The sequence below is a fragment of the Papio anubis genome, chromosome 12 (assembly GCF_008728515.1).
Source record: "Papio anubis isolate 15944 chromosome 12, Panubis1.0, whole genome shotgun sequence".
NCBI classification, from domain to species: domain Eukaryota; kingdom Metazoa; phylum Chordata; class Mammalia; order Primates; family Cercopithecidae; genus Papio; species Papio anubis.
In genome coordinates, this window is record NC_044987.1 from 31,987,791 (window position 1) to 32,014,387 (window position 26,597).

Sequence of the window (26,597 nt, forward strand, 5' to 3'; positions counted from 1 at the left end):
TCAAGTGATCCTCCCGCCTCAGCCTCTCAAGTAGCTGGGATTCCAAGCGTGCATCACCATGCCCAGCTAATTTTTGTACTTTTAGTACAGATGGGGTTTCCCCAGGTTGACCAGGCTGGTGTCGAACTCCTGACCTCAAGTGATCCGCCCGCCTCAGCCTCCCACAATGCTGAAACTACAGGCGTGAGCAACCACGCCCAGCCATCTTTAAAGATATTAAAATCTACTTCTTATTGAAAGGTCAGGACCTACCACTTCAATTTGTAAATGTTTTTATTTATAAGCCAATAAGTAATGCTTTTTACTAATATATATATTCTCTCATGACCTCCAAAATAGAACAGAATATATATATATATACACTCAGCCTCCTGAGTAGCTGGGTTTACACACACGTGGCACCACGCCCGGCTAATTTCGTATTTTTAGTAGAGACAGGGTTTCTCCATGTTGGTTAGGCTGGTCTTGAACTCCCAACCTCAGGTGATCTGCCTGCCTGGCCTGAGAGAATATATTAAATAAGTAAAACCAAAGGCCATTCTGAAAGACAGTGCTGTCTTCTTACGTTTTCAGTTTCCTCTGTGCTGTCACATGTAGTGAAGTCATTTAAGAATGAAGCAGACACAATTCTGCTTAGACACTACCATTGATGAGGATGGTGTATGTGAAGAACACAAAGTTAAAAAAATTGTATATATCCATACTTCAAAAGCTCCAAATGCCAAGCCTAACTTAAAGCAAAACGAACCTTAAGTTTAACCTGTCTTCCTCTGATCACCTTTTATTTCCAGTTCTTGTTCTATTCGAAGACCATTAAGAAGTAAAAAAAAAAAAAAAAGTTTTAAGTATCAATTGTTAAAAACAACAAAGAAGAGTTTAAGGAAAGAATATATTTGAACCACATAAACAAATAAAAAGGTATTACATAAGAAAAAATAATGTAACAATTTATGTAAGTACCTAACATATGAGCATGCTCTTACATCTAAAACAAAAAATAAAAAGGTAACATTGGTACTATATATATATATTTGACAAGTGTGCATTAAAGAATTCTCTAATATAAAACATTTAAAATGTGGAGAATACTTTTTCAAGATACAGAAAACAATTGTTATGATAGGCACACCCACAATTCTTATAAAAACATGCTTGCAAGGATAAAATCCACCTGAGCACTCATTTCTCAGATGTACCAACGCTATAAAATTGTTAAGCACTGAATATTGCCACCCACTTTTGCAATGTTTGAGTTTCAACACTGATTGATATGAATTCTGAATTACACAATTACTGTTATTTTTCAGTCTTTCTGCCATGTTCCATATAGAAGGCATGTATTTAATATGAATACTTAAAACAGCAACATTATTTGTAGCAAAGTCACTTCCCTGTGTTCATTTTTCCTTTAAAGGCACTATATTTAGAAAATAGTTATTACAACAAATAGTGCTTTGGAAGATCTGAAACTCCAAATCAATGTGCTCCATCAACCATAAGTAGATCTAAGAAGCCCTGACTGAAAAGAACACAAATGTAAAAAGCTGATAAATTCAAAGATTATAAAATTGGTTTATTGTAAAAGCAATTCAAGAATACCCAGTTAAAATCTTATCCCAATGCTACCCAATACAACCAAGAAGCAGTTAAGCACTTTTACATTAGGAACAAGGACATAAAACAAGAGACCACATCAAGGCTATGATTCAAACTCAAAAAGGGAAAGGACTCTTAGGTCTCCTTCAGGTCAGTACAGAGGGCATCATAAGATCAAAGCACTGTGCCAGGTATCACAGTACTGCTACAACACTGAGGTATAACTGGGCAAATCAAAGTCGAGGGGAAATGAAGACCTCCATATTATTGTGTTGTGGGTGTACTTAAGTGATTGAAATTCTAGGAACAGCTGCCTTTAATGGCAGCAAGGTGTGAAGACAAGTCTTTATTAAAGAGAAAGAAGTTTATCAAGTTCTCTATCAAGGTCCCCCCTAAATCTTCACAACCCCCCAAACTTTCCCACCCTCCCCCTAAGCTAAAGCTACTCTGCTGATACATAAGATATAATCTTAATTTGTGGCTACTGGCAAATTATAGGCACTCCTTCCAAGTAGCTTTGATCTTCTGCACATTAAAAAAAATCCCAACAACATGCTATATAATTCATATACCCAATTTTGCATTCTAGGTAGAATTTCATTACTACTCTAAAACTCCATCTGCAGTCGCCATTTCCCCCCAGACTTAATGCAAGATTTAATCTTTCTGCTGTTTTCTTAATAAAAGCCTTAGAGTCAATTATTATCAGTGATCAACCTATGAACTATTATATACAACACAGTGATTGCATTTTTTTTGAGCACTGAAAGTACTTAAAATAAAACTTCTTACTTCCAACTTTTACACTCCTCCAAACTGAAGGGCCAAAATACTTAGATTTTGTAATTGGGGGGGAAAAATCTATCTTCCCAAGCTGAGGCTTTTCATAGCAGCTTTTGCCAGGAGAAGAGATTTTATGCCTGTTATAAACCCTTGAAAATAAGGGCTTATTCTAGAAACATTGAAAGACCCTTAAAACATAGAGGTGCTAGCTGGTGCCACTTTAATTCACAACCAACTATTACTTCATAGCTTATACTGAAGAGTTAATTCATGCTCACTTTTGTTCCTTTAAAAAATACTCTTTGGAAACCATTATTACTCCTGTAGACACATACTCTAGTTACATCATCTCTTCCTGTAAAAATAAAGGTATAATCATGATTATCTCTATTTCTTTGCTAAATTCAACTACCAATATACATTTATTAATCTGGTCACTTTTCCAGCTAACTCATGACTTTATAATTCTATCCAGGGTCAATTTTCAGCATAGAAGTAGGAGCAAGTCTTATAAGTAAGAACAATCTTGAAGGCAATATTTTAATCTAGTCGTTAATGTGTTCATTACAAATGAGAACTACAAACTAGAATTTACTTCCAAAACTAAGGTAAAGGTAAACTTCCAAAGCTAAATGAAGGTAAACCACTATAAAGCTTATTTCTGTCATGCACATTATGAACCTACTCAGTGATTTCCAACAGAGACTTAAAAATTAGTCCAAGGGAGTCAATTAGTCCAAGGGAGTCCAAGGGTTAAAATAAAGCCATTTCTGGTTTGCTGCTTTCCAATTCATCAGATATCTACCGTATGTCCAGAGGGCATGGAGCACTCCCCTAGAACTATCCATAGTAATAACTCTTTCTAGAACACTAAACTACCTCAAACATCTGCAGACTGCCCCAACCAGATTTAAACTACCAGTGAAATATAAACTACTAGTCACGTATTCTAAATGCATACAAAGCGCTACCATTTTAAAAATTAACTGGAAAGTAGGGAAACCTAAAAAAAGGATACATTCCACTACCACACTATTATAAATGTTACGTTTGGGTGTGTGTATGTATATAAAAGAGAGAGCAGATAATCAAGATTTAAATAAGGTGGTAAAAAAACCAGGAAATGAAGATTTTACCAAAACAACTATAATAACCGTCCCAAGCTACAACTATGAACAGATTCACTAATATGGTCATTTGCCTAGGTTCCGACAAAACCAACCAATCAACACCCCCCACCGCCCCGCCAAAAAAAACCCCAACAAAACAAAATGCACACCCACAAAATTATCCACCAAAATCTATACTAGAGTATGTGGCAATAATTAATATATTTCTATGGAAATTGTCTCATGCCTTATAAGCTCCTAAAATAAAATCAAGGTCACTATGTGACTAATGATAGCACTAGGAGGAAAGGAAAATACTGAAAGTAAAACAGGCTTCAGCCTTGGTTTCAGCTATCTCTTCAAATCAGCATTAAGTATTTAATATCAGATAGAACATTTTTGGCTTGTCAGACCAGTAAATCATGTTTTTCCACTGGCCAAAGGCAGCTGAAGAAACAACTGGTGAGCAAACTAAATGCTGTGACATAAAGCATCTGACTTCTAAGTCTGAGTATTTAGTTAAAATGACTGGTGAACATTTAACTGGGCAAAAGGAATGGCATCCATCATCCAAACAGGCTCACTTCCCCCAGCCCCCAAAATGAACAGTAGTTATAATAGCAAAAGAAACAAAAAGTTTTTTTCTTTTTTTTGATTCTTTAGAGCCAACTGTGAAAGAGGTCAGCAATATATTAACAGCAGCAATGGACAAGGAAGAGCAAAATAGAGGATTAAAGTATCTTGCTGGACGTTTGTTCATCTTTTTCTGTATTAGCCAGAAAACTGCAACTGGCTTATGGAAATTTCAGGTGCGTATGTCTCCTTAGATCCTTCACAGATTTAGAATTCAGTCTGCCTGAGGGCTCTATAACCATGTAAGAAAGCTTTCTTTATCTAGCTTGGTGGCAGCCAAAACAGACTCCATGTCATTAAGGATGTCAGAACTCAAAGCTTCCTGCAGACTTGGCATCAACTCCTCTCCTTCTATGTTCATTCCATCTCCTTCCAGTGTTCCAAGGTCCACATTTGTCCCAGGAATGGCTTCAAGGTAGTCTGGGAAACGGTTCTGCTGTGAGGGCAGGGTGCTTTGGTTGATAGTATCACCTAGTGGAAACACACACAGAGAGATAACAAAGTCCTTTTTGAAAAGCTAACATCAGGGCTGTATCATATGAGCATACAGAAATGCACAGGGAAAGAAAAGCGCTCCTGACTGACCTAAACTGATACCTAGAATTTATATCAGGTCAAACAACTCACAGGTAACAAAATAACAATGCCGAGTTTACTTTTGCTTCAACATTTGTTCAGATATCCAATAACAGCTCGATTGCTATTATGTGCTGAGCACTAAAGGGAGTCATTAAAAAAATAAAAAAGTCCTTGAAAAATTATATGCAGCAGGGGGAGAAAGAACAAGAACACAACACAACAGCATCACTACCCTGTCTTCCAGATAAGCACCACCATAATAAGACTAAACATAAAAACGAGTGGTATAGAACTTCCTTGGTCTTAAAAACACTTTGGGAAACATTAAAATAAAAGGACTGCATGAATACTTTATTTCACCCTTATGCACCTTCATAACAGCAAAACAAGCTTCCCAGAGGGCTTTGAAGAAATACATCTTCTTAGCCTTGCTTCTAGGTTTCCCAAACTTACTCCGCCACAGAGCCTTTTTTGCATATGACAACATTAACATTCCTCAGAGCTTCAATAGAACATACTTTCAGAAAAACTAATACAAATCATTAAGTGCTATAGGGATCTAGAGAAGAGAGAAATACAGATTAGAGAAGTAAAAGTGTTGTGTGTGAAATGGGTTTGAAGTGGCTCCTAAGGATGATTTAAAATCTAGGTAAGCAGAGAGGAGGGGGTAGTGTGGATTCTAGAAAGCATCAAAGCCAGGAGCTGGATGAGTACAGGCACAAAAGCCTTGCTAAACACTTTCAGAAGAGAAGCAGTTAGCGAAAGAGTTGGTAGCTAAAGAACAGCTTCATTTCCCTGCCAATTCATGCAGTCTGGCAGTTGTCAAGTTTAAGGCAATGGTTGCCAGGTAAGCCACAGGAGAAATGCTTCCTTAATTACCCCTGTGAGGCAGGTATTTCTTAGCTCCTGCAAGACCCCTGTAACTATTCCTTTTTTTTTTTTTTTGAGACAGAGTCTTGCTCCGTCACCCAGGCTGGAGTGCAGTGGTGTGATCTCGGCTCACTGCAACCTCCGCCTCCTGGGTTCAAATGATTCTCCTGCCTCAGTCTCCTGAGTAGCTGGGATTACAGGCGCACACCACCACACATGGCTAATTTATGTATTTTTAGTAGAGACAGGGTTTCACCATGTTGGCCAGACTGGTCTTGAACTCCTGACCTCAGGTGATCTGGCCACCTCGGCCTCCCAAAGTGCTGGGATTACAGGTGTAAGCCACCGCACCTGGCCTTCTGCAACTATTCTAATAAAGTAAGTGGGCCCCACCTCCTAGTCTTTCCCATCTGGTTTCCTGAGCCCCGTAACACCTAAGGTGGACCAAAAACTCTTTTAGAGAAAAGATGAAAACAAACACTGAAAAACATGTAGACATTTCTCAAAATTAAGGACACAAATCCATAATAAGGAGAGAGATGTTCTAACAGGCACTTCAGTTTGTCTTGCCAGTTAAGATCAACATGCTAACATAAGTCATGCTGCCAGAGTTTTATTCAAATAGAGCTAATATATCCAATTTATGATTTTCTTTTTTTTTTTTTTTTTTGAGAACGGGTCTCATTCTGTCACCCAAACTGGAGTGTAGTGGTGTGATCACCAGGGCTCAATCCATCCTCCCACATCAGCCTCCTGAGTAGCTGGGACCACAGGCACGTACCACAACACCTGGCTTATTTTTGTATTTTTTTGTAGAGATGGGGTTTCACCATGTTGCCCAGACTGGTCTTGAACTCCTGGGCTCAAGAAATACGCCTACTTTGGCCTCCCAAAATGCTGAGGTTACAGGCATGAGTCACCGCACCCGGCCAATTCATGATACATATTTTTTTAAACTAGGAAAATACCAGTTACAAATCACCATATAGAGACAAAGCAGGCTCAATTTAATTCGAATTTACAGGATTTTAATTGGTTTTCTTCTGAATAATCTTTGCTTACAATACCTTATTAGACCTGGTGATAACATATCCGACTGTAAGTCAGGCTACTAAGAGGAATAAAGAATACCAACCTGTATCCATCTCATCAACGCTGTTCAGGAAGTCATCTGGGGTGCGAGGGACACTGTAGCTGCTCATGCTTAGTCCACTGTCTGTACTCTCATCTCGAGAGTGATAGGTGCCACTACAAAAACATGACAGTTAAAGACCAACACAAAAAATTTTAAAAATCAATTCAAGGTAAAAATAAACACCTGCTGAGTACCAACATAATTCTCAAAGAGGATTAGTGAAAATTCCTGCTCTGCAATGTCTGAAACAAGCCCCTCCCTCAGGGCCGTAGACAGGGCTTGTGCTATGAAGTGAAATAGACAAGTTAATCCTAATTGAAGCTAGCAGCCCTAAAGAGCCAAGATTTCTCCTAAGGTTCTGTGCTTTTTGACAATAAGGGACAAAAAAAGGTACCCCCAGTTAGTTTTCCTGGCTGGCAGACAATTCTCTGCATGAGTATTCTCCTCTCTGTAATACCATTTGAATCTGGAGGTGGGGAGGAACCCACACAACTTACTTGTCCCAAGGTCTCAATTCTCCAGGTGGTGGTGGCACAGACAGAGAGGTCAAAACACAAACTCCAGGTGGGCGAGGAGACAGGTCTGCACTAGATTCAAGTTAAATTCCTAGCTCTTGTGCAGAGAACATAAGCCAAGGAAAAATCAACCCCAAATAAACCACCAGAATTCCTTTTAGGACTGAACCAAAATAGATGAGTCACTGCTGATAAGATAAGAATACTCATGGCTTGATCTCCCTGCTTCTGTGTTTGGGCGGGGGAGGAAAAAGCCTCAAACACTTTAGTACGAAAGGAAACGGGAGATCATATAGCTCCAGTTAAAGAAAAGAGCAAAACAAAAAACTGCAAGGCACATCCCTTGAAAATAAAATGACCCGACACAGATTTTCACTTTAGACTAAGCAAGGTTTCCCAGATTTACATTCAAGTATGGTAAATATCCATTACTCTGATAAATGGAACACTCTCCTAAGCTGGTAGCATCTAGACATCAGCGGGCATTCACTGAGTTCTACTAACTCTAGAAAATTCTCAGTTCTACTAACTCTAGAAAATCTTGGAGAAAAGCATAAAATCAAGGCAGCTGTTATTCTTCAATGGTCTGTGTACATGTGTGAACTTTAACTTTCTCTATAGCTTGTACATTTAAAAGCAGCTATTTAACTTACATAAAAGTTAAAAAATAAAAACAAGTTTAACAATTGCTCAAGGCTACAAGCTCAGTCAGTACCCCAACTGCCTTCCCTAAATGATGCAATGCGTTTGCCTTGTTCTCTCTCTCCCCTCATTCTATATACTGCAATCACTGGTTTACTCTAATGCTTCTGCCAGATTTTGCCAATGCTCAAAAGCTTCACACAGATCCAAGAAAACATATACTTGCCTCTGAGACCACTGATATACAATGCAGCCATGGATGAGAAGGCCTCAGGATTTGGCTTGTTTGTATTTTGCCTGCCCTGATCTGGGACAAGAGCCTGGTCCTAGTCATCACTCTATTCGGCTGCTAAGCATGGGACGCACATCAGACATTTTAGTCTATTACTGAATAGCTGAACTTACAGAGTTGTGCAGAGTTCATTCCAAACCACAGGGGAAGCACATGGGCATTCCTGAGGACAGAGTTTACAGGGCCATTTTTCTGGTGAGGAACTGCTCCCTGCAGAACCTCACCTCCTACAGGCCCCACTCATTCAATAAACATTCACTGAGCATCTGCTACTACATGACAGGCATTAGACTAGGCTTTGAGGATAACGAGGTTCACCACCACCACCACCTACAAACAATGTTTTGTGAGAGACTCACAACTTCAAGGAGGGAAATGAACAAATATACTACTGAATCATATACAGGGGCTATATGAACTATGTAAGCACAGTACTTTCACAACAAACAAGGAGCTTGAAAGTAAAGGGTAAAGGTTTCATGGAGGGGGACATCTGAGTGAGCTTTGAGGGATCTCAAAAGTAAAAGGGAGATAAGGGAAGTTTGCGTTACTACTAAGAGTCAATGCCATGGCAAGTTGGGGGAAAAAGTATTTAGAGCTTAAGGAATATATATAAATCAAATAGTAAACAAGAGAAAAACCATCAAGAGGTTTTTTTTTGTTTGTCTTTTTGTTTTTGAGACGAAGTTTCACTCTTGTTGCCCAGGCTGGAGTGCAATGGCATGATCTTGGCTCACTGCAACCTCCGCCTCCTGAATTCAAGCGATTCTCCTGCCTCAGCCTCCCGAGTAGCTGGGATGATAGGCATGCGTGACCACGCCCAGCTAATTTTGTATTTTTAGTAAAGACGGGGTTTCACCATGTTGGTCAGGCTGGTCTCGAACTCCTTATCCCAGGTGGTGGTCCACCCGCCTCGGCCTCCCAAAGCGCTGGGATTACAGGCGTGAGCCACCATAGCCAAGAGTTTTTTTTTTTTTTAAAGAACAAAAAAAAGCCAAAGTCAGATATATGTTATTATTAGAAACTGGGGGTACTGCAGATAATGCATATATAATTCTGTCCTTAGATTAGTAACATTGATTATCTGCCACTCTGATCTTCCCAGAAAATAGAATCTCAAATTATAGCCCAGCTCTCATCAAAAGTTTTAAGAAAAAAAACTTCATAAGTGACTGTCAGAAGGATATGCAGCCTATCCATTTTTAAAATGGTCTAATTTTTATCCCTGGGATTAATATAGGTCCTTCAATAAGACAGGAGATGAAATTTTACATGGAGATGAAATTTTCCTTGTTGGAAATAAAGTTTTGAGGCTATGCCTCTCTTAATTAGCCTCAGTTTAAGTCTAGAACTATAATCTTACATAAATACACTTACTTTTAGACAGAAATGTCAGAAGAGTAAATACAAACTTAAAATACATTTTAGGTGGCCTTCAAAATCAAACCTTCCAACTAGGCCACCAGCACTAACCTTAAAAACTGAGTAAATGGTGAATTCTATTGCACTAAATATTTTTAGCAGGGTAAGATATTTTCTCTTGGAATTACTAAGTTTCCAATTTAATTGGTGAGAACTGAAAAGGTGATGCAATAGTTTTCCTAGTGCAAAATACTTTTAGGTGTTTAAGAAAGTGTGTTAGTATCCCCATATTTTAAAAAGTTTGAAACTCCACAGATATTTTACAACCTAGAAGAATTAATTTTAGTTAAATCTTAATCTTTTTTTTTTTTTTTTGAGACAGAGTCTCGCTCTGTCGCCCAGGCTGGAGTACAGTGGCGGGATCTCAGCTCACTGCAAGCTCTGCCTCCCGGGTTCACGCCATTCTCCTGCCTCAGCCTCCCGAGTAGCTGGGACTACAGGCGTCAGCCACCTCGCCCAGCTAGCTTTTTGTATTTTTTAGTAGAGACGGGGTTTCACCGTGTTAGCCAGGATGGTCTCGATCTCCTGACCTCGTGATCCACCTGTCTCGGCCTCCCAAAGTGCTGAGATTACAGGCTTGAGCCACCGCGCCCGACCAAATCTTAATCTTAAATGACTTCCTAGGCAAAGAATATGACCTGTTTCAGCTTACAGACTTCAAAATGGCAGTTTATATAATACTGCAATCTGTCTGAAACCCAGGATTTGTGGTAACTCACTAAGAAGCATCCCTAAGCTATGTTATTTTCAAATACTGCCGTTAATCTTAATGCATTTTTGAAAGAGGCACAACCTTACACTTTATCTCCTTGGACTATAGCCCGCAAGAACATGAGGCCTTACAGTGCTGCTGGGTAAAACATTTTAGGTTGAATAGCTATGTGGAAAATTCCTTCCAGTGATCCTTACAATGCAATCCTAAATAGGTTTAACATGCAATTCATGCCTTTGACATTCACATGTTCCTTCGTGATTCTGTAATTTTAAGTAACTGTTAGTCAACAGTATAGGCAGAAGCAAACACGTTGTGACTTTGAATAAGTATCCCTTGTACAAGTCTGAACAGCTCACTTCCTCTCACAGGAGACAACTTTTAATCCTCAACTCTGCATGTACTTGCCATTTACAGAGAGATTCATTTACAGCTATGGTTTCTGGCCCACACAGATGTTCCAAATAACTATTACAAGCACTAAGCAGAATGATTTTAAAGCAATGATCCTTTTCAGACATTCATCAGTAGCAACTTTCACTAACCTGTTAAGGAAAGGATCTGAACTATTGGTCGTCATTGTTCTCAATTCCTGAGACATCCCGGGAGAAGACACTGGATTTTGAGTCCCACCATCCTGCTCCAGTGTTGGTAACTGGCTACGCAGTGCTAATTCCTAATTAAAAATAAAGCAAAGCCAAAGAGAATCAATCTACTGATTAACATATTTAATGTTAGGTTTAAAGAAATAAAACGTTCATCAGAGTAACCGTGCAGACAGATTAAAAACAGATTAAAAACATCTAGTTTAAAGTTAATACATTCCCCAATCAAAATGACCTAATTCTTCTATCCATTTCAAATGACTAAAAATTAAGTTACATATATTTAAAGTCTGTCTAGTTATATTAATCCCCACTCCCCCATATACGTTTTGCTACTTTGTTTTCATTTTGTTATTTTCCTTACTGTGGCAGACACTCCCAAATCCTACTTTGGGTTATTATAGAATGGCAAGTCTGGCCTTTAAAATGTAATTCTTAAAGTTTGTTTTTACTCACCAACTCTCATATGGTTTTGTGTTTGGAACCCACAGGAAAAAAAAAAAAAAAGTAGGAAGAATAGCATCTGATGATTTTCCTATAAGACACCAATCCTTCCCCAATCCCCAACACTATTTCACACTTTGCTATTAAATGTCTCATTCTGACTTCAGGTTTTTCTATCCTGAGCTGGATAGAATATGTTCTATTCTCTAGCAGGGAGAGAGGAGGAAAATGAAAAAAAGACATCAGAAGTAAAAACACAAGCCCAAGGCTTCTCCACCACAAACATAATATTTAAAATGGGGTAAAATGTCTTCAGGGACATCCAACAATTTCTCAGCAGGATTCTCCCTGGAAGCCTGAGCAAAGGCCGTGGGCTGCTACTCTGATGGTTCCAGAAGGCCTGCCTTCATGGGTTTCCAAACATCCCAGGTTTCAGCCTGTATTTGCCTAGAACCTCAAAAACGGTTCATCTCACTGTGACCCATCCCTAGCACCCTCATTACTACTCTGTCTTTTTTCTCTATCTGTTCACTGTTTCTTACCCTCCTAAGAATTTTCACTGTGCTTCTCCACCTATCGTAAACATCATCTTTACTTACACCATCAGCTTCCTTTCCCTCTACTTTTTGGGTTTGATTTGGAATACATACAGTTTTTTATCACAAAGGATACTGGCCTAATTCCCTCATCCTTCCACACAGCTTTCTGAGTCAAGTCTGCTCACTAAGGCACAGCCCCACCATCTCCAGCCCTCACCTCTACAATAGCCATGGGGTCCTGAAGTATGGAAAGCTTCTCCTAGCTCTACGCTGCCACTGCTCAGCTACAATTCTCCTGCATGCAAATACCACTTATTTTTCTTTAGGTTTATGCCTTCTGGATATACCATCCTTTAAACCAGAGTTGCTTAACCAGTGGACCATGACAGAATTCAGTCTCTGAAGTGGGGTAAAATTGGATGGGGTTAAAAAAAACAATTGTACATTAATTTTCGCTAACTTTATCAACATTTTCTCCAATGTAGTATGCACCATTAGTATTCACTGTACCTAACTTTTCACCAATAGAACATACAGATGTTTTCGTATCACATTGTAGTTGCTGCAAATATTTTAAAATACCATTTATGATCAGTGCTATTTCAATGTTGCAGTGGTTATAAGATGTGCTTCTAGATTTTTTTTTTTTCCCAATCTTTTTGAGACAGGGTCTCACTCTGTCACCCAGTCTGGAATGCAGTGGTGCAATCATAGCTCACTGCAGCCTTGACCTTTCAGGCTCAAGTAATCCTCCTGCCCTCAGCCTCATGAGTAGCTACAGCCACAGGGGCACACCACCATACCAAGCTGATTTTTTTTGTATTTTTGTAGAGACAGAGTTTTGCCTTGTTGCCCAGCTGGTCTCAACCTCCCAGGCTCAGATGATCTACCTGCCTCAGCTGCCCAAAGTGCTGGGATTACAAGTGTAAGTAAGCCACTGCACCTAGCTTTAGATCTTGTTATTTATACATTAAAAAGAAGCACATTATATCACAAATTTCTATTTAATATTTTGTTAATAGTATCAATAAAATTCCTTTTCTTTTCAATCCTATACATTAAAAAAACAATCCCCAATGTCCTGAGAGGGGACCTAGGGTCTTGGCCAAATGCCAAAATTGTTTGCCCATCTTCCCTGCAAGGCAAACAGCTTCCTGCACTCAAATGTACTGATCTCTTCGTTACTCCATCTTATATACGGGAGAATTCTGGAGCCTGGTCAAAGTCTCTTGCCACTCCAAGTATTCTCCATGCCTCTTAACATGCTTCAGTATTAAATGGACAATTCACTTAACCCGACAGCTTCCTGAACCTTCTGGATTCCAGTGACCTTCATCTCTACCCCACTCAATCACCCATTGCACAGCCACTAAGATCCTGTTATTTGAAACCAAACCAATTCTAAAATCTTAAGTCATGTTTTGAGACGACGATCAGCGTTTCACTTCATTCCAACTGCATTTATCACATGGGAATTATGACATCCACACATAAAACCCATATAATAACCCATTGTTGAAATGCTGGGATCGCCTTTACACTGAAATGATACTGACCACTTCATCACTGTATTTCAGTCATTAAGTCTGTCAGTCATATCCTGGAACTGGCTTAGAAATTTCTCTCCCAAAAATCTTACATGCACTTATCCTACTTTCTCACCACATTTTTTCTAACCAGTTCCTGCATAAACTCATGTCCACTCTACCCGCCCTCCAACCTCAGAGACTCCAGACCCATCTCTCCTTACTATTCTAGTCTATTGGCTCTCTTTTGGTATCTTATTTTTTTTTCCTCCTTCCCTACAAGCTTGAATTCAGGACTGATCATTCAAAACAGCATAAGCACCTTTTAGATTCCTGATATACATAGAATTTTAACTCAGCCCAGCAAATCCCAACCCCAAAGCAATGCCAAAGTGTGTTTGTTCCGTTTTTATACTGAGATTGCTGAGAAATGCTAAGGGAAAAGGAAAAACAACAACAACAACAAAAAAAAACCCACACAACTATCCAGAATGTTATCATTACAAATTAATGGTCTTTGGTTTTGGATGGACCCTTAGTATCATTTATTGTTTTTTTGTTTTGTTTTGTTTCATTCCTGGTCAGTTCTTTCTCACATCCTCATGGTCACTACTCCAAATATGGCATACTCTCTCAAGCCCCTATTCAGGGAAGTCCATTTCTTTTTTTTTTTCTTCTTCTAAACTTTTTGTAGAGACAAGGTCTCACTATATGTTGCTCACATTGGTCTTGAACACCTGAGCTCAAGCGACTGGCCTCCCAAAGTGTTAGGATTACAGGCGTGAGCCACCATGACCAGCCAGTGAAGTCCATGTCGATTTCTTTTCCATCTACATTAGAACATTGAGGCCATCGGCCAGGTGCGGTGGCTCACGCCTGTAAACCCAGCATTTTGGGAGGCCGAGGGGGGCGCATCATTTGAGGTCAGGAGTTGGAGACCAGCCTGACCAACGTGGTGAAACCCCGTCTCTACTAAAAATACAAAAAAATTAGCTGCGCATGGTGGCACATGCCTATAGTCCCAGCTACTCAGGAGGCTGAGGTTGCAGTGAGCCGAGATCGCACCACTGCACTCCAGCCTAGGTGACAGAGTGAGACTCTGTCTCAAAACAAGCAAGCAAGCAAGCAAAAAAAAAAACAAACCCAAAACAACAACAACAAAAAAACAGGCCATCAGGTATAATCTTTGATTTTTCTGGCCCCTCTTGCCACCTCTTCCTGCTCCCCTCAAAAGTAACTTCATTTACACTCATCATCTTTTTAACTTTTCTTGCAGTCTTATGGGGGTCCCTCTTATTTCTTTTCTATCTTCTACTTTTGACACCTCCCCAGGCTCTTCTTACAAAGTGAGAAGTGACTTTAAAAACAATGATACTACACTCGTTGTAGTCTGTCTGTGGGAGGACACATCTTCTCAATACCATGCCTTTCTTCTATATTATTTAAGACCTGGTGAAGGCACTATCTTCTTGAAGATACTCTCAGTGGTGATCCCATCTCAATCTTGAGATTGGATTAGACACAAAGATGTCATGTCTTTAACACCCTGAACACAGCACTTATCACACAATATTGTAATTATTTTTTCTGTGCCCCCTGAGGGCAGAGTGAATGGATTACTTTGGAGCATAAAACAACTTATAATTCCTTGAAGAATCTATATTGCTCTTAAAATACGAGGATGTATTTAACAGTAAACTTTAAAATGAATACAATTATAGGCTCCAGATGAGGCTGATGGCTAGAGTTCTGTGACAAAACATGGGAGTATTTGAGAATATCCTAAAGACTTTCATTTGCTTTGTCAGAGAAGGTATGCTCATATTTGTAGCACAAAACAAATATATAACACTAACCTGTAAGTCATAACTAAAATAACTGAATTGGCTATAAATTTCATATTATTTTTATAACTTTTTATTTTAGCCTTTAAATAAAATTGACTTTTATTAGGTTAAAACTAGTATCCTGTGTAGACTAGACTCTCCACGTTTTTGATGCTTTGAATTTGGCCACTATGTATGTTAAAAGCCATGAAATTTTTACTTTTTACAACTGAATTTCTATGTCAGCACACACTACAGAACCAACTATGCAGATTTATAAAGAAAGATAACTTAGAGGTGTCAGTAAGCAGGAAAATCATTTTATGTTACCTAAGGAGATATCTGACCCTTTGAAGGGCTATGGAAACACTCTTCTCATTAAACCTATATTTGAGCCATGACTAAGAGTAACTTAAGGATTCACCTAAATTAGACTTGAAAGAATCAATTAAAAAAAGACACTTTACTTACTGGTGGCAGGAGAGTGTATTATTAATCAAAGAGGGAAGAATCTGGCATGAAAACAAATATAGTCACCCTTTCATATCCATGGAGTCAACCAAGTATGGATCAAAATATTCGAGAAGAAAAATGGAAGGCTGTGTCTGTACGTAACATACACAGACTATTCTTCTTGCCATTATTCCCAATACAGAATAACAATACAGTTATAACAGTGTAACAGCTTTTACATGGCATTTCCATTGTATTATTGTAAGTAATCTAGAAATGATTTAAGGTATATAGGAGGATGTATGTAGGTTATACGCGAATAGTATCCATACAAGGGACTTGAGCATCTGAGGATTTTGGTATTCGTGAGGATTCCTGGAACCAATCCCCTAGGGGATGACTCTATAATGTAACAAGGCCAATGATACAAACAACATATATGCAGATTATGGATAGCATACTAAAGGTATAAATACTCAGCTGAGTTTTGAAACTTTCAGTTACAGGTGATTAGATATTCCAAGTAAATTTTGAAAAGTTTTATTGATAGATAACTGATGTACAATAAATTTTAAAGTGCATGAATTGATGAGTTTTGAAATGTGTATACACCTGTGAAGCTGCCACTACAATCAAGATAATCATCCTCAGCCAGGTGCAGTGACTCACACCTGTAATTCCAGTACTTTGGGAGGCTGAGGTGGGCAGATCACCTGAGGTTGGGAGTTCGAGACCAGCCTGACTAACACGCAGAAACCCTGTCTCTACTAAAAATACAAAAAATTAGCTGGGTGTGGTGGTGGGTGCCTGAATTCAAGCTACTCAGGAGGCTGAGGCAGGAGAATCACTTGAACCTGGGAGGTGGAGGTTGTGGTAGCTGAGATTGCGCCATTGCACTCCAGCCTATACAATAAAAACGAAACTCGGTCTCAAAAAGAAAGAAAGAAAAATCATCCTTAAAATTTTATCCCACTACTTCTCACCTCCCCTACTTCAACCTTCAGATACTAATGATTTGCTTTTTGTCATTATAGATTAGTTGGTATTTTATAGAATTTTCTAAAATAAAATCTTACAGCATGTACTTTTTCACTTAGTGTGATAACTTCGGGATTCATTCATGTTATATCCACACAGCTCATTCCTTTTTATGGCTAACTAGTATTCCACTGTGGGAATATATTACATTTGTTTATCTGTTCATCTGGGTGGTTTCTACATTTGGGTTGTTTCTACATTTTGGCTTTGTGTAGACACATGCTTTCGTTTCTCTTGGATACTCTAAAAAATTTTAAAAACCCTAAAAATATTCTAAGTGTTTCCAGACTACTGACTACTTTTACTGCCTTTCTCATTATTTTTCTAAATGATGTGGATCAAGGCATCAATTTTATGTAAGGCCAAAATACCTTAACTACCAAAAATACATGATCTTAGCATCTTTTTTGCCTTCTGGGAAATTATATTGCTACTTACATGAGAGGAGGGAAATGTAAGAAGAGTCAATGGCTTATGGCTAGGTCTTGGTTCCATAAAAGTCCACAAAATAAAGCAGGCAAACTCTTGTTTTCTTTTATGAACCACCCTGCAAAGTTTCCTCCAGAACAAACTGGGACCCTTAGTTTTACTTATAGCGCAGATAGCTCTGACTCCAAATGTGTCCCAGATTAGCTAAGATTTACAAGCTCAATGGGAAAAGCTACCACATTTTTCTATTATTACAGAAGAAAATGGCTAAAAATACTTGCTTCAGTTAGAAAAAACTATTTGACCTTTGAAATACAGAACAGAAGCATGATTATATTTTGGCTTAATTTCCTGTAACTTATTTCCGAAGTTTTGAAAGTTTGTCAAACTATTTATCCTAGTTACCTTTGGGAAAACAGAAGTTTAACAAACTTGTATTTTTAGTCCAGTATTCTAATTTTAGGCATTGTGTTCAGGATAAAATAATCCAAAAACTTCTTAGAGATAGAGGTAACTTTCAACATGAAATGTCTGAACTAAAATCAGTTTTGTAGACAATCCAATTATGTCCCAAGGTTAATGGCTCAGGATATAACTGGACTGTCTACAAAAGAGCTATGCCAGATTTACCCAATTATGAAATAATGTTGATATTCACTGAAAATGTGTTTTGATAAATTACTCTATTGAAATATAACTGGCATTCTTTTACACAGGTGTAAGATATATACAGGCTTATTTTTAAATGCAATAAAATGGAGAATTTATATAAAATATTTTTGATTAAAAATTCAGATTAATTTGACTTCATGCTTATCCATATTATTTTTTAAAAGTAACTAGCAAAATGTCTAGATAACCCTGAAACAAATTTTCACTATTTTACATCTAAAATTCTTAGTTTCCTATGGTAACTTCCCTTTCACATTTACAATCCTTTGCTAAGAATACAAGGAATTGTAACACTTACTCACGATGGAAACACATGATTTAACTGTTTCTCTCTAGAAGCAGGACACCTTACAGGAGAAAACTCTTTCTCAATTGTCTAACTTCACGGTCATTCTCCTTCATAATCTGACTAGGTAAAACATGGAGTAGGATACATTCCGAAACTTCCACTTCACGTCTAAGATCTGCCTCCTGAAACCTTCGTTATCTGAGTGTGTACACACTCATGCACGTGTGACTGTGTGGGAGGTAGAGGTTGTTGGTTTTTTTTGGCAAGACTGAACTACAAAGACATATTGTTAAGAAGGGGAGAAAAAGGCTGGCCTATTTTCTTATATAAATATATGCAATTTCCCTACCCCATGTCTAGCAATTTCCTTAAATATCAACACTATTTTATTTTCCTTATTGAACCCAATGAAACACATTATATTCACTGCATATAAAAATATTAACATAGGCCAGGAGCAGTGGTTCATGCCTGTAATCCCAACACTTTGGGAGGCCAAGGCGGGTGGATCACCTGAGGTCAGGAGTTCAAGACCAGCCTAACCAACATGGTGAAACCCTGTCCCTACTAAAAATACAAAAAAATTAGCTGGGCGTGGTGGTGTGCACCTGTAATCCCAACTACTTGGGAGGCTGAGGCAGGAGAATCACTTGAACCCACGAGGCGGAGGTTGCAGTGAGCCGAGATCATGCCATTGCACTCCAGCCTGGGTGATGAGCGAAATTTCATTTCAAAAAAATAAATAAATAAAATAAGAATTAATGACTCGGGGAGCTACCTAGTCAATGTTACTTTCTTAAAGCTATTCTGTCTTTAGCAAATACTGCATTACACAAGAGTGTATCCGTTTCTGGATGATATATGGCATAGGAGTAAGAGTTTTTGCAGGGAGGGTGGTAATCAATTTGTTTAAGGAAGACTCACTTAGTGAACTAAAAATCCAAATTTAGAAAAGGAGAATAACTCTAAAGATATATGTCTTGTAAATAGTTTGCCTTAGTGATAGCAGTTTATGTCAACAATTCTAAAAATAGAAAAAAATGCCATTTCTTCCAACTGTTTTAGAGGTCTTGCCATACCTCATTTTCCAACACAGCTTTAAACTATAATAGAACATTTTATTATTTCTAAAGTCATTAAAACACTGAGCCAATGCTTTATGTTTTTTTAACGTTTATGCCATTTACCAAAGAAGCTTTAACTTCAGAACAACTTTTTTGATTAAAAAAAGTATACACATGGATTCGGGGACAGTTATGAGAACTGTATGATAATCTTAAACTCTGAAAAGTCACATCCAAAACAGGATGGCAGTTTGGTGTTCCCTAGCATTATCCTAGGATTCTACACTCTTTCTCACAGACTTCTGGAATTAGGCCTTTTGTAATCTGTATTACTTAATCATGGTCTCAAAGTTACTACGGCACTGTTCAAATAACAAGGAAGAGGCAAGTGAAATAACAAATGAAAAAGCAAATGAAAAAACAAGTGAAAAAACAAATGAAATAGCCAGTTAAAAGTGTGCAGGGTGTGAGGCTAAATCTTCCCTCTTATACAAAGTTTTCAACATACCCATTAAAAATAAAACATAATATATCCATTGGAAAACATTCAAAAAATCCATGATTTATTTAATATTAGAACTTCAAAGAGAAAGATAATGTTAGAAAAAGTATTAACAGGAATTTGAAAAGCTAACATGAAAGACAGTTTGAAAGGAAAAATTCCAAATATTTTACTTTTACTAAATTCAGGAAAAAAAATGGTTGTTGGCAATTATTTTCATAAAGGTCAGAACAATGGTATTATTTTGTTCTCATTAACTACAACTGTGAACATCTGAACCTCTTCAGTACTGAGAGGTAATGGTGTAGAACAATAACCTCAACAGCAATACTGTGGGCTTTATCATTCATTAAACCAGTGACTGACCCTGCTGTCTATTCATTACCACCCATAAGGAAAGGCAATTACACATTATTCAATAGTTGCAAAATATTTATACTGTAATTTCTATACAGACTGAAGCAATTACTTGCCCAGAAACAAAGTAATCCCATATCACTTTTGACCACCTAAACTGGAATTACACTGGCTACTGAGTTAAGATGTCTTTATACAGCAGTATTGTCCTTATTTCTGAGTAGTTTCAAGAATTCTCTAATTTTCTTTTTTTGAGGCACTCTCACTCTGTCACCCAGGCTGGATGGAGTGTCGTGGCACGATCTCAGCTCACTGAACTTCCCAGACTCAGGCCATCCTCCCACCTCAGCCTCCTGAGTAGCTGGGACTATAGGTGCATGCCACCAAGCCCAGCTAATTTTTCTATTTTCAGTAGAGACACAGTTTCACCATATTGGCCAGGCTGGTCTCGAACTTCTGACCTCAGGTGATTTGCCTGCCTCATCCTCTCAAAGTGCTGGGATTACAGGCGTGAGCCACTGTGCCCTGCCTCAAGAATTCTCATAAGGGCACTTGGGAATGAATCTCACCCAAAGCCTTAAAAGAGAAATGAAGAGGGGAGGGGGGAGGGGGGAGGGAGATATAGCATTAGGAGATATACCTAATGTAAATGACGAGTTAATGGGTGCAGCACACCAACATGGCACACGTATACATCTGTAACAAACCTGCATGTTGTGCATATGTACCCTAGAACTTAAAGTATAATAAAAAAGAAAAAAAAAAAAAGGAAAAAAAAAGAGAAATGAAGAATCTTTACTGGTAAGAAAGGGTATAAGCAAGGTTCTTACTATGGGGAAAAGCTTGTGAGCAGAGTAACAGCAACAAGGTAGCAGAGTGCATCTAGCTACTGGAAGAGTTACTGGCTTAACTGGAACCAGTGAGTGAGAAGGCTACTGACCACAGACCATGAGCCAGTTGCAGAGTTTAAACTTGATCTCATAGGTACTAGGGAACCCCAGATACCAAGAACCAAATTCTCTCTCTCTTTGTTTTTTTTTTAAGATGGAGTTTTGCTCTTTTCACCCAGGCCAGAGTGCAATGCCACGATCTGGACTCATTGCAACCTCTGCCTCCCGGGTTCAGGTGATTCTCCTGCCTCAGCCTCCTGAGCAGATGGGATTACAGGCACCTGCCACAACACCCAGCTAATTTTTGTATTTTTAGTAGAGACAGGGTTTCACCATGTTGACCAGGATGGTCTCAAACTCCTGACTTCAGGTGATCCACCCGCTTCAGCCTCCCAAATTGCTGGGATTACAGGCGTGAGCCACCGCCCCCAGTCCAAGAACCATATTCTTAAGCACAAGAGAAGGTAGAAGGGTTCGCACTCAAGGGGGACTATCTTTCCTCAAAGTGCTTCTCTCAAAAGACCTTGAAACAGAAGCTAGAGTGCATTCCTAAATCCACTCGCTCAAAAGGTCTCTCCAATTTACAAGTGAGCACTGATGTGTGACAGAGATACAGCTAGAAAATAGCATTAACTGCTCAATCTCACAAAGCAAAGATGTTTACAGTTTCAAAAAGTTTCTTCTGAGAATGGAAATTGCTTTTGAAACATAAAAATCTTAAGTAATCAAAATGAAATTAAAATGTTAAGTTCTTTGGCCGGGCACGGTGGCTCACGCCTATAATCCCAGCACTTTGGGAGGTCAAGGCGGGCAGATCACCTGAGGTTGGGAGTTCGAGACCAGCCTGACCAACATGGAGAAACCCCATCTCCATCAAAAATACAAAATTAGCCGGGCATGGTGGCGAATGCCTGTAATCCCAGCTACTTGGGAGGCTGAGGCAGGAGAATCACTTGAACCCGGGAAGCAGAGGTTGCGGTGAGCAAAGATCACCCACGCCACTGCACTCCAACTGGGCAACAAGGGCAAAACTCCGTCTCAAAATAAAAATAAAAATAAAAAGTTAAGCTCTGTAAGGATGAATTTTTCTAAAATTCTGCCAACACAGTGTAATAAATTAAGGTGATAATTTCCATATTTAACTAAGAAGATATATAAATGCCTTTAAAGTTTTTTCAAAATTTTACATTTCAGTATCACTAAGCCCATGGATCTTGGAATTTTCCATTAACCTCACTCATACTGATGTTAGTGTACACAGCACCCTACAACAGCCACGTGATTTGTTAATCCTGCTGGAAGTACTTAAAGACAGCTTTTGTAGTACTTCATAAGCATTTTGAAGTTTGGTGGCTTTCCACATCCCACAGCATATGAGGTATATGATGTGTCATTAGAAAATGACACTGCTCTCACTATTGCTTGCTAACTCAGCTGCATTAATATCTATTAGAAAAGTATAACTTAAAGAACCAGTAACTTTGAACAACAGTGTCTGGTATTCAGATATTGAATGATGTCTTTATACCCTCTGTTCTTTGGGACTGAAATATCCTTTCTAGCTTTCTTGACTATTCTGAGAAACACTATTTAAAGCCATCTTCACTTAAGATATGACTCTTCTGGGCAGACATGGTGGTTCACGCCTGTAATCCCAGCACTCTGGGAGGCCGAGGCAGGCGGATCACGAGGTCAACAGATGGGGACCACCCTGGATAACATGGTGAAACCTCGTCTCTACTAAAAATACAAAATATTAGCCGGGCGTGGTGGCAGGTGCCTGTAATCACAGCTACTCAGGAGGGTGAGACAGGAGAATCGCTTGAACCCGGGAGGCGGAGGTTGCAGTGAGCCAAGATCACGCCACTGCACTCAAGCCTGGGCAACAGAGCAAGGCTCCGTCTCAAAAAAAAAAAAAAAAAAAAAAAAAAGAAGAAGAAGAAGAAAGAAAAAGATACGACTCTTCTTTGTGATCTATTTCCTGACAACTACCTTATGGTTATTTAGAAAATAACAACATGAGAAAAATATACACATGCTTTCCTCATACAAATACCTCCAGATTTCTTGATCTGAGCTATTTCAAATATAACCCTATACTTGATTTTCATACATTTAACTGTTAATTTTCCACAATTATGTCAGGTAAATATTATACATTGACAACTAAAGCATATATAACAAACCAGTATTTTAATCTCCAGCATATGCAAAGATTTTAAAAAACCTCTTTCAAGTTTTTTGCTGTGGTCTGGGCAAATCTAAGTAATTACCACTAATCTTCCCATCTTAGAAACTTTACTACTAATAAGGCTCATCTTTTCTAAAGCTTTACTATTTAAAAAAATCTAAGAATTCCTAATAATTTTAATAACAGTAAGGATTTACTTTTCTATTGAAGTATGAAACAAAGATCAAGAAGAACTTGACTATTTACCAGATTCAGGGTATAAGACCTTGGGAAAAAAGGAAACAAGTTCAACATTTTTATGGCATGGAGGACTTTTTACCTGAATCCAAATCTCCTTTGAGTTAATTTCTGCTCCTATATTAGTTTCTATTTCATTTATCATGAATAAAAGTCTTCTTTCAGAAACACTTCAGGCCTGGTGTGGTGGCTCACGCCTGTAATCCCAGCACTTTGGGAGGCTGAGGCAGGCGGATCACGAGGTCAGGAGATTGAGACCATCCTGGCTAACATGGTGAAACCCCGTCTCTACTAAAAAATACAAAAAAAATTAGCTGGGCGTAGTGGCGGCCGCCTGTAGTCCCAGCTACTCGGGAAGCTGAGGCAGGAGAATGGCATGAACCCAGGAGGTGGAGATTGCAGTGAACCGAGATTACGTCACTGCACTCCAGCCTGGGCGACAGAGCGAGACTCTGTCTCAAAAATGAAACAAAAAGACAAAACAAAACAAACAAAACAAAACAAAACAAAACACTTCAGAGAAATGGCAAAGAAAAAAATGGCTTCATGTTATAAAGACCCAATGCTATGCTGCACTTCACAGTCAAATGGGATATTAGTGCCCCCTCATCATAAGAATGTCTATGCTTGACTTTGGTGAAGATGGGTTATTATGAGTTATCCCTTGCTTGGTCTTTTGATGAATGGAGGCATTTATGAGACAGATAAAGAAGAATAGAGATTTTCCTTCTCACAAAATTAACTGGTCTCTATGAAGACTGTATCTGACTTTTATCATCATGGTGCCCCAATGGACAACTTAACAGTATCCAAAATGAGCAGAATTTTGCCAACTCCTACTTCTACAGCAGATTCTAAAACAATGTACTTATTTAGCCTAGTGCAGAATAAGCTACATAGAATGTGAGGCATTTTATGGTTGCTTTTGCCCCAAGAGAAGTAGAATGATCCTCTGGCTCCAAATTTCTTCTAATCTTGCAGACCCCAAACACCTAAAATCTTTTTGGTTTTAAGAATGAGATTCTTCCCACAAGTCAGACAAGTGCCTGTGTTAGAAGAAAAAATGGCCACAATCTTTCCTTCTAAATAAGATGCCTTCACAACCAGGGCTCCCTGGGGTCCATCAGAGAATGCTGATAAAAGCCAACAAGAAAACCTGAAACACTATCCAGGCAGACCCTCTCCTGATAATTTTGATGTTTTTCCTTTAGAATGTCCACTAGAAAGAATTTTTCTCTTCCACATAGTATCATGACTAAAATTTCCTAAACTAGCCTACCCAAGTAAGTACTGCTTTTGTTACTGTTCAATTTATTAATTCCTTTAAATCATTACACATACTATTTAAGCTATTCAAATAAAAATTAGACATACCTAGAAGCTGATAGGATGTACGACTGAGACACAATACATTTAAATATAGAATAAAAAAGACCTCCATGGAATCAAAACAAACAGAAACTCCCTAGGAGGAGCAGGGAGGGAGCAGACTGTGTAGACTTTCTTGGAAGGGCGATGTTAACCTCAGTATCAAAGATGGCTCAAAGTTATACTCTGGACTAATGTCCAATAAGGATAGGACCCTGGAATGTAAGTTTATCTTTCCTAATTTAATATCTTTTTTTTTTTTCCAGTGCTAAAACATCAGATAAGAGCCTACCTGACATTTTGGAGAATTTGCTGTGCTGGGATTGATATTCCGCATTGCCTAAGAGTAAAAAATAAGATGGATAAAAATTACTTTAAGCCACATGGTCTGGCTGTGTAGGCTGACTTACAAATTGTATCCAGACATATCACCATAGCACAGAATTCCCAAGCTACCCAAGAAGAAGCAGACTGAGGAAGACAGGAGCCAATGGAGTCACCATATAACAAAACTGGAACCTCAGAAGTTTTTAACAGCATTGAGGATAGGACAGCAAGACTTTAGGTGTCAGAACTAAAAAAAATTTGATATTGGTCACGAAGGTTCTTTGCTTCTGAGTATTAGATAAAGCAGATACAATATATTTGATGTTTCAGTGGTAAGATAAACTATCAATGGAAGAAGTTCACAGGAAGCCAAAAGACTTAAGATACACTGAATTCATTGTGATTACTTTAAAAAAAAATCCAAAAAATAGTCTATTAGTATGAGAATAGAGCAGGTCTGTCAACTTCAACATAAGAAAAGACGACACAGTAGGTAGTAAAGATGAAACAAAGAAGTTACCTTTAAAGGAAGTGAAGCTATTCTGTCCAGGACCCATCACCCAGAGTAAGATTGAGAATTAAGATTTAGGGAAATTCTTTGAAAGTAGAGTTTTACAAATAGCAGCGTTTGCCCACCAAAAAACCCCAGGATGATCTATGGCATAAAACAAAATGGCGAATGGCCCCATTTCTAGACTTTACAAATTATCTTAAAAACAGTAATGATTTTAACATTAGTAATTAAAGAACTGTTTTTTAGTTTTTTGATTTTGACAGTTTTTATTCATAGTGAAATTGAGACCTGTATTTACTCAGAACAACTACTACTCGGTAACAACAAAATGAAAAACAATGAAAATAGGTTACATAAAACATTTTTAAATTGCTTTATTTTTTTCTATTAGCCACATAATTATATTTTTGATGGTTCTACCGTGTTCTAACAATAGCAGGTGAAACATCTTCTTTATGGTAATTTGTTAGAAAGTCAGAGGTACAATAATGCTTCCTTTCTCCATCTTTTTTATGTCAGATAAAGAAACATTTCTTTCAAGATCACTTCATAGGGGCCAAAAGGAAAACTTCCCCTCTGCTCTCTAAAGGTTCGCTGAAAATGAACTAATAGACAAATTAATTGGAGAAAAGGGCATACAAATTTATTTAAAGTACCCAAGTATGGGGGAAATTGCAAGAGAATGATTACCCAATAACTAAGTTCCAGATACTATATAATACCCTTCTTCACAGGGGAAGGGAACATGAGGGAAATGAGGCCATTTTGAAGGGCAGTAAATGATTTGTAGGAAGAATGAATGGGCCCAGTGCTCAGACAATGGTTAGTAAATAATTCTCTTTGGAAACTGAATGGGATCTGAGAACAGACAATAGTCTGGGCAAAGTTCCTCTGAGCTTTCTAGGTGTGATATTTAATTTTTAGTCTTTTCCTCTGTCATACAAGTTTCAGTCTTCTCTGGTTAATGAAATTTTGGGGAGGGGATCAACGGCAATTGTATTCCTTTTTGGGGGGTCTGGTTTCTAGGTAGATAAAGGA

At 38.4% G+C, this 26,597-nt stretch overlaps 1 protein-coding gene across 12 annotated transcripts in view; it reads right to left on the bottom strand.

The window, feature by feature from the left end:
- Positions 1 to 875: 875 nt before the first annotated feature.
- Positions 876 to 26,597, bottom strand: part of YAP1 (Yes associated protein 1) — a 124,984-nt gene continuing 99,262 nt past the window's right edge. For 6 of the 12 annotated variants that reach the window (XM_021926474.2, XM_021926472.2, XM_021926479.2 and 3 more), the window contains 3 exons: positions 10,834 to 10,964; positions 6,706 to 6,818; positions 4,120 to 4,592 (listed from right to left, as the gene is read on the bottom strand). In XM_021926474.2, the coding sequence (XP_021782166.1) occupies positions 4,354 to 4,592; positions 6,706 to 6,818; positions 10,834 to 10,964 (483 nt within the window). In that variant the 3' untranslated portion in view covers positions 4,120 to 4,353. Of the gene's footprint in view, positions 4,593 to 6,705; positions 6,819 to 10,833; positions 10,965 to 25,010; positions 25,059 to 26,597 lie in introns of all 12 variants that reach the window. The other 6 variants (XM_021926470.2, XM_021926477.2, XM_021926476.2 and 3 more) reach the window with 3 other exon arrangements.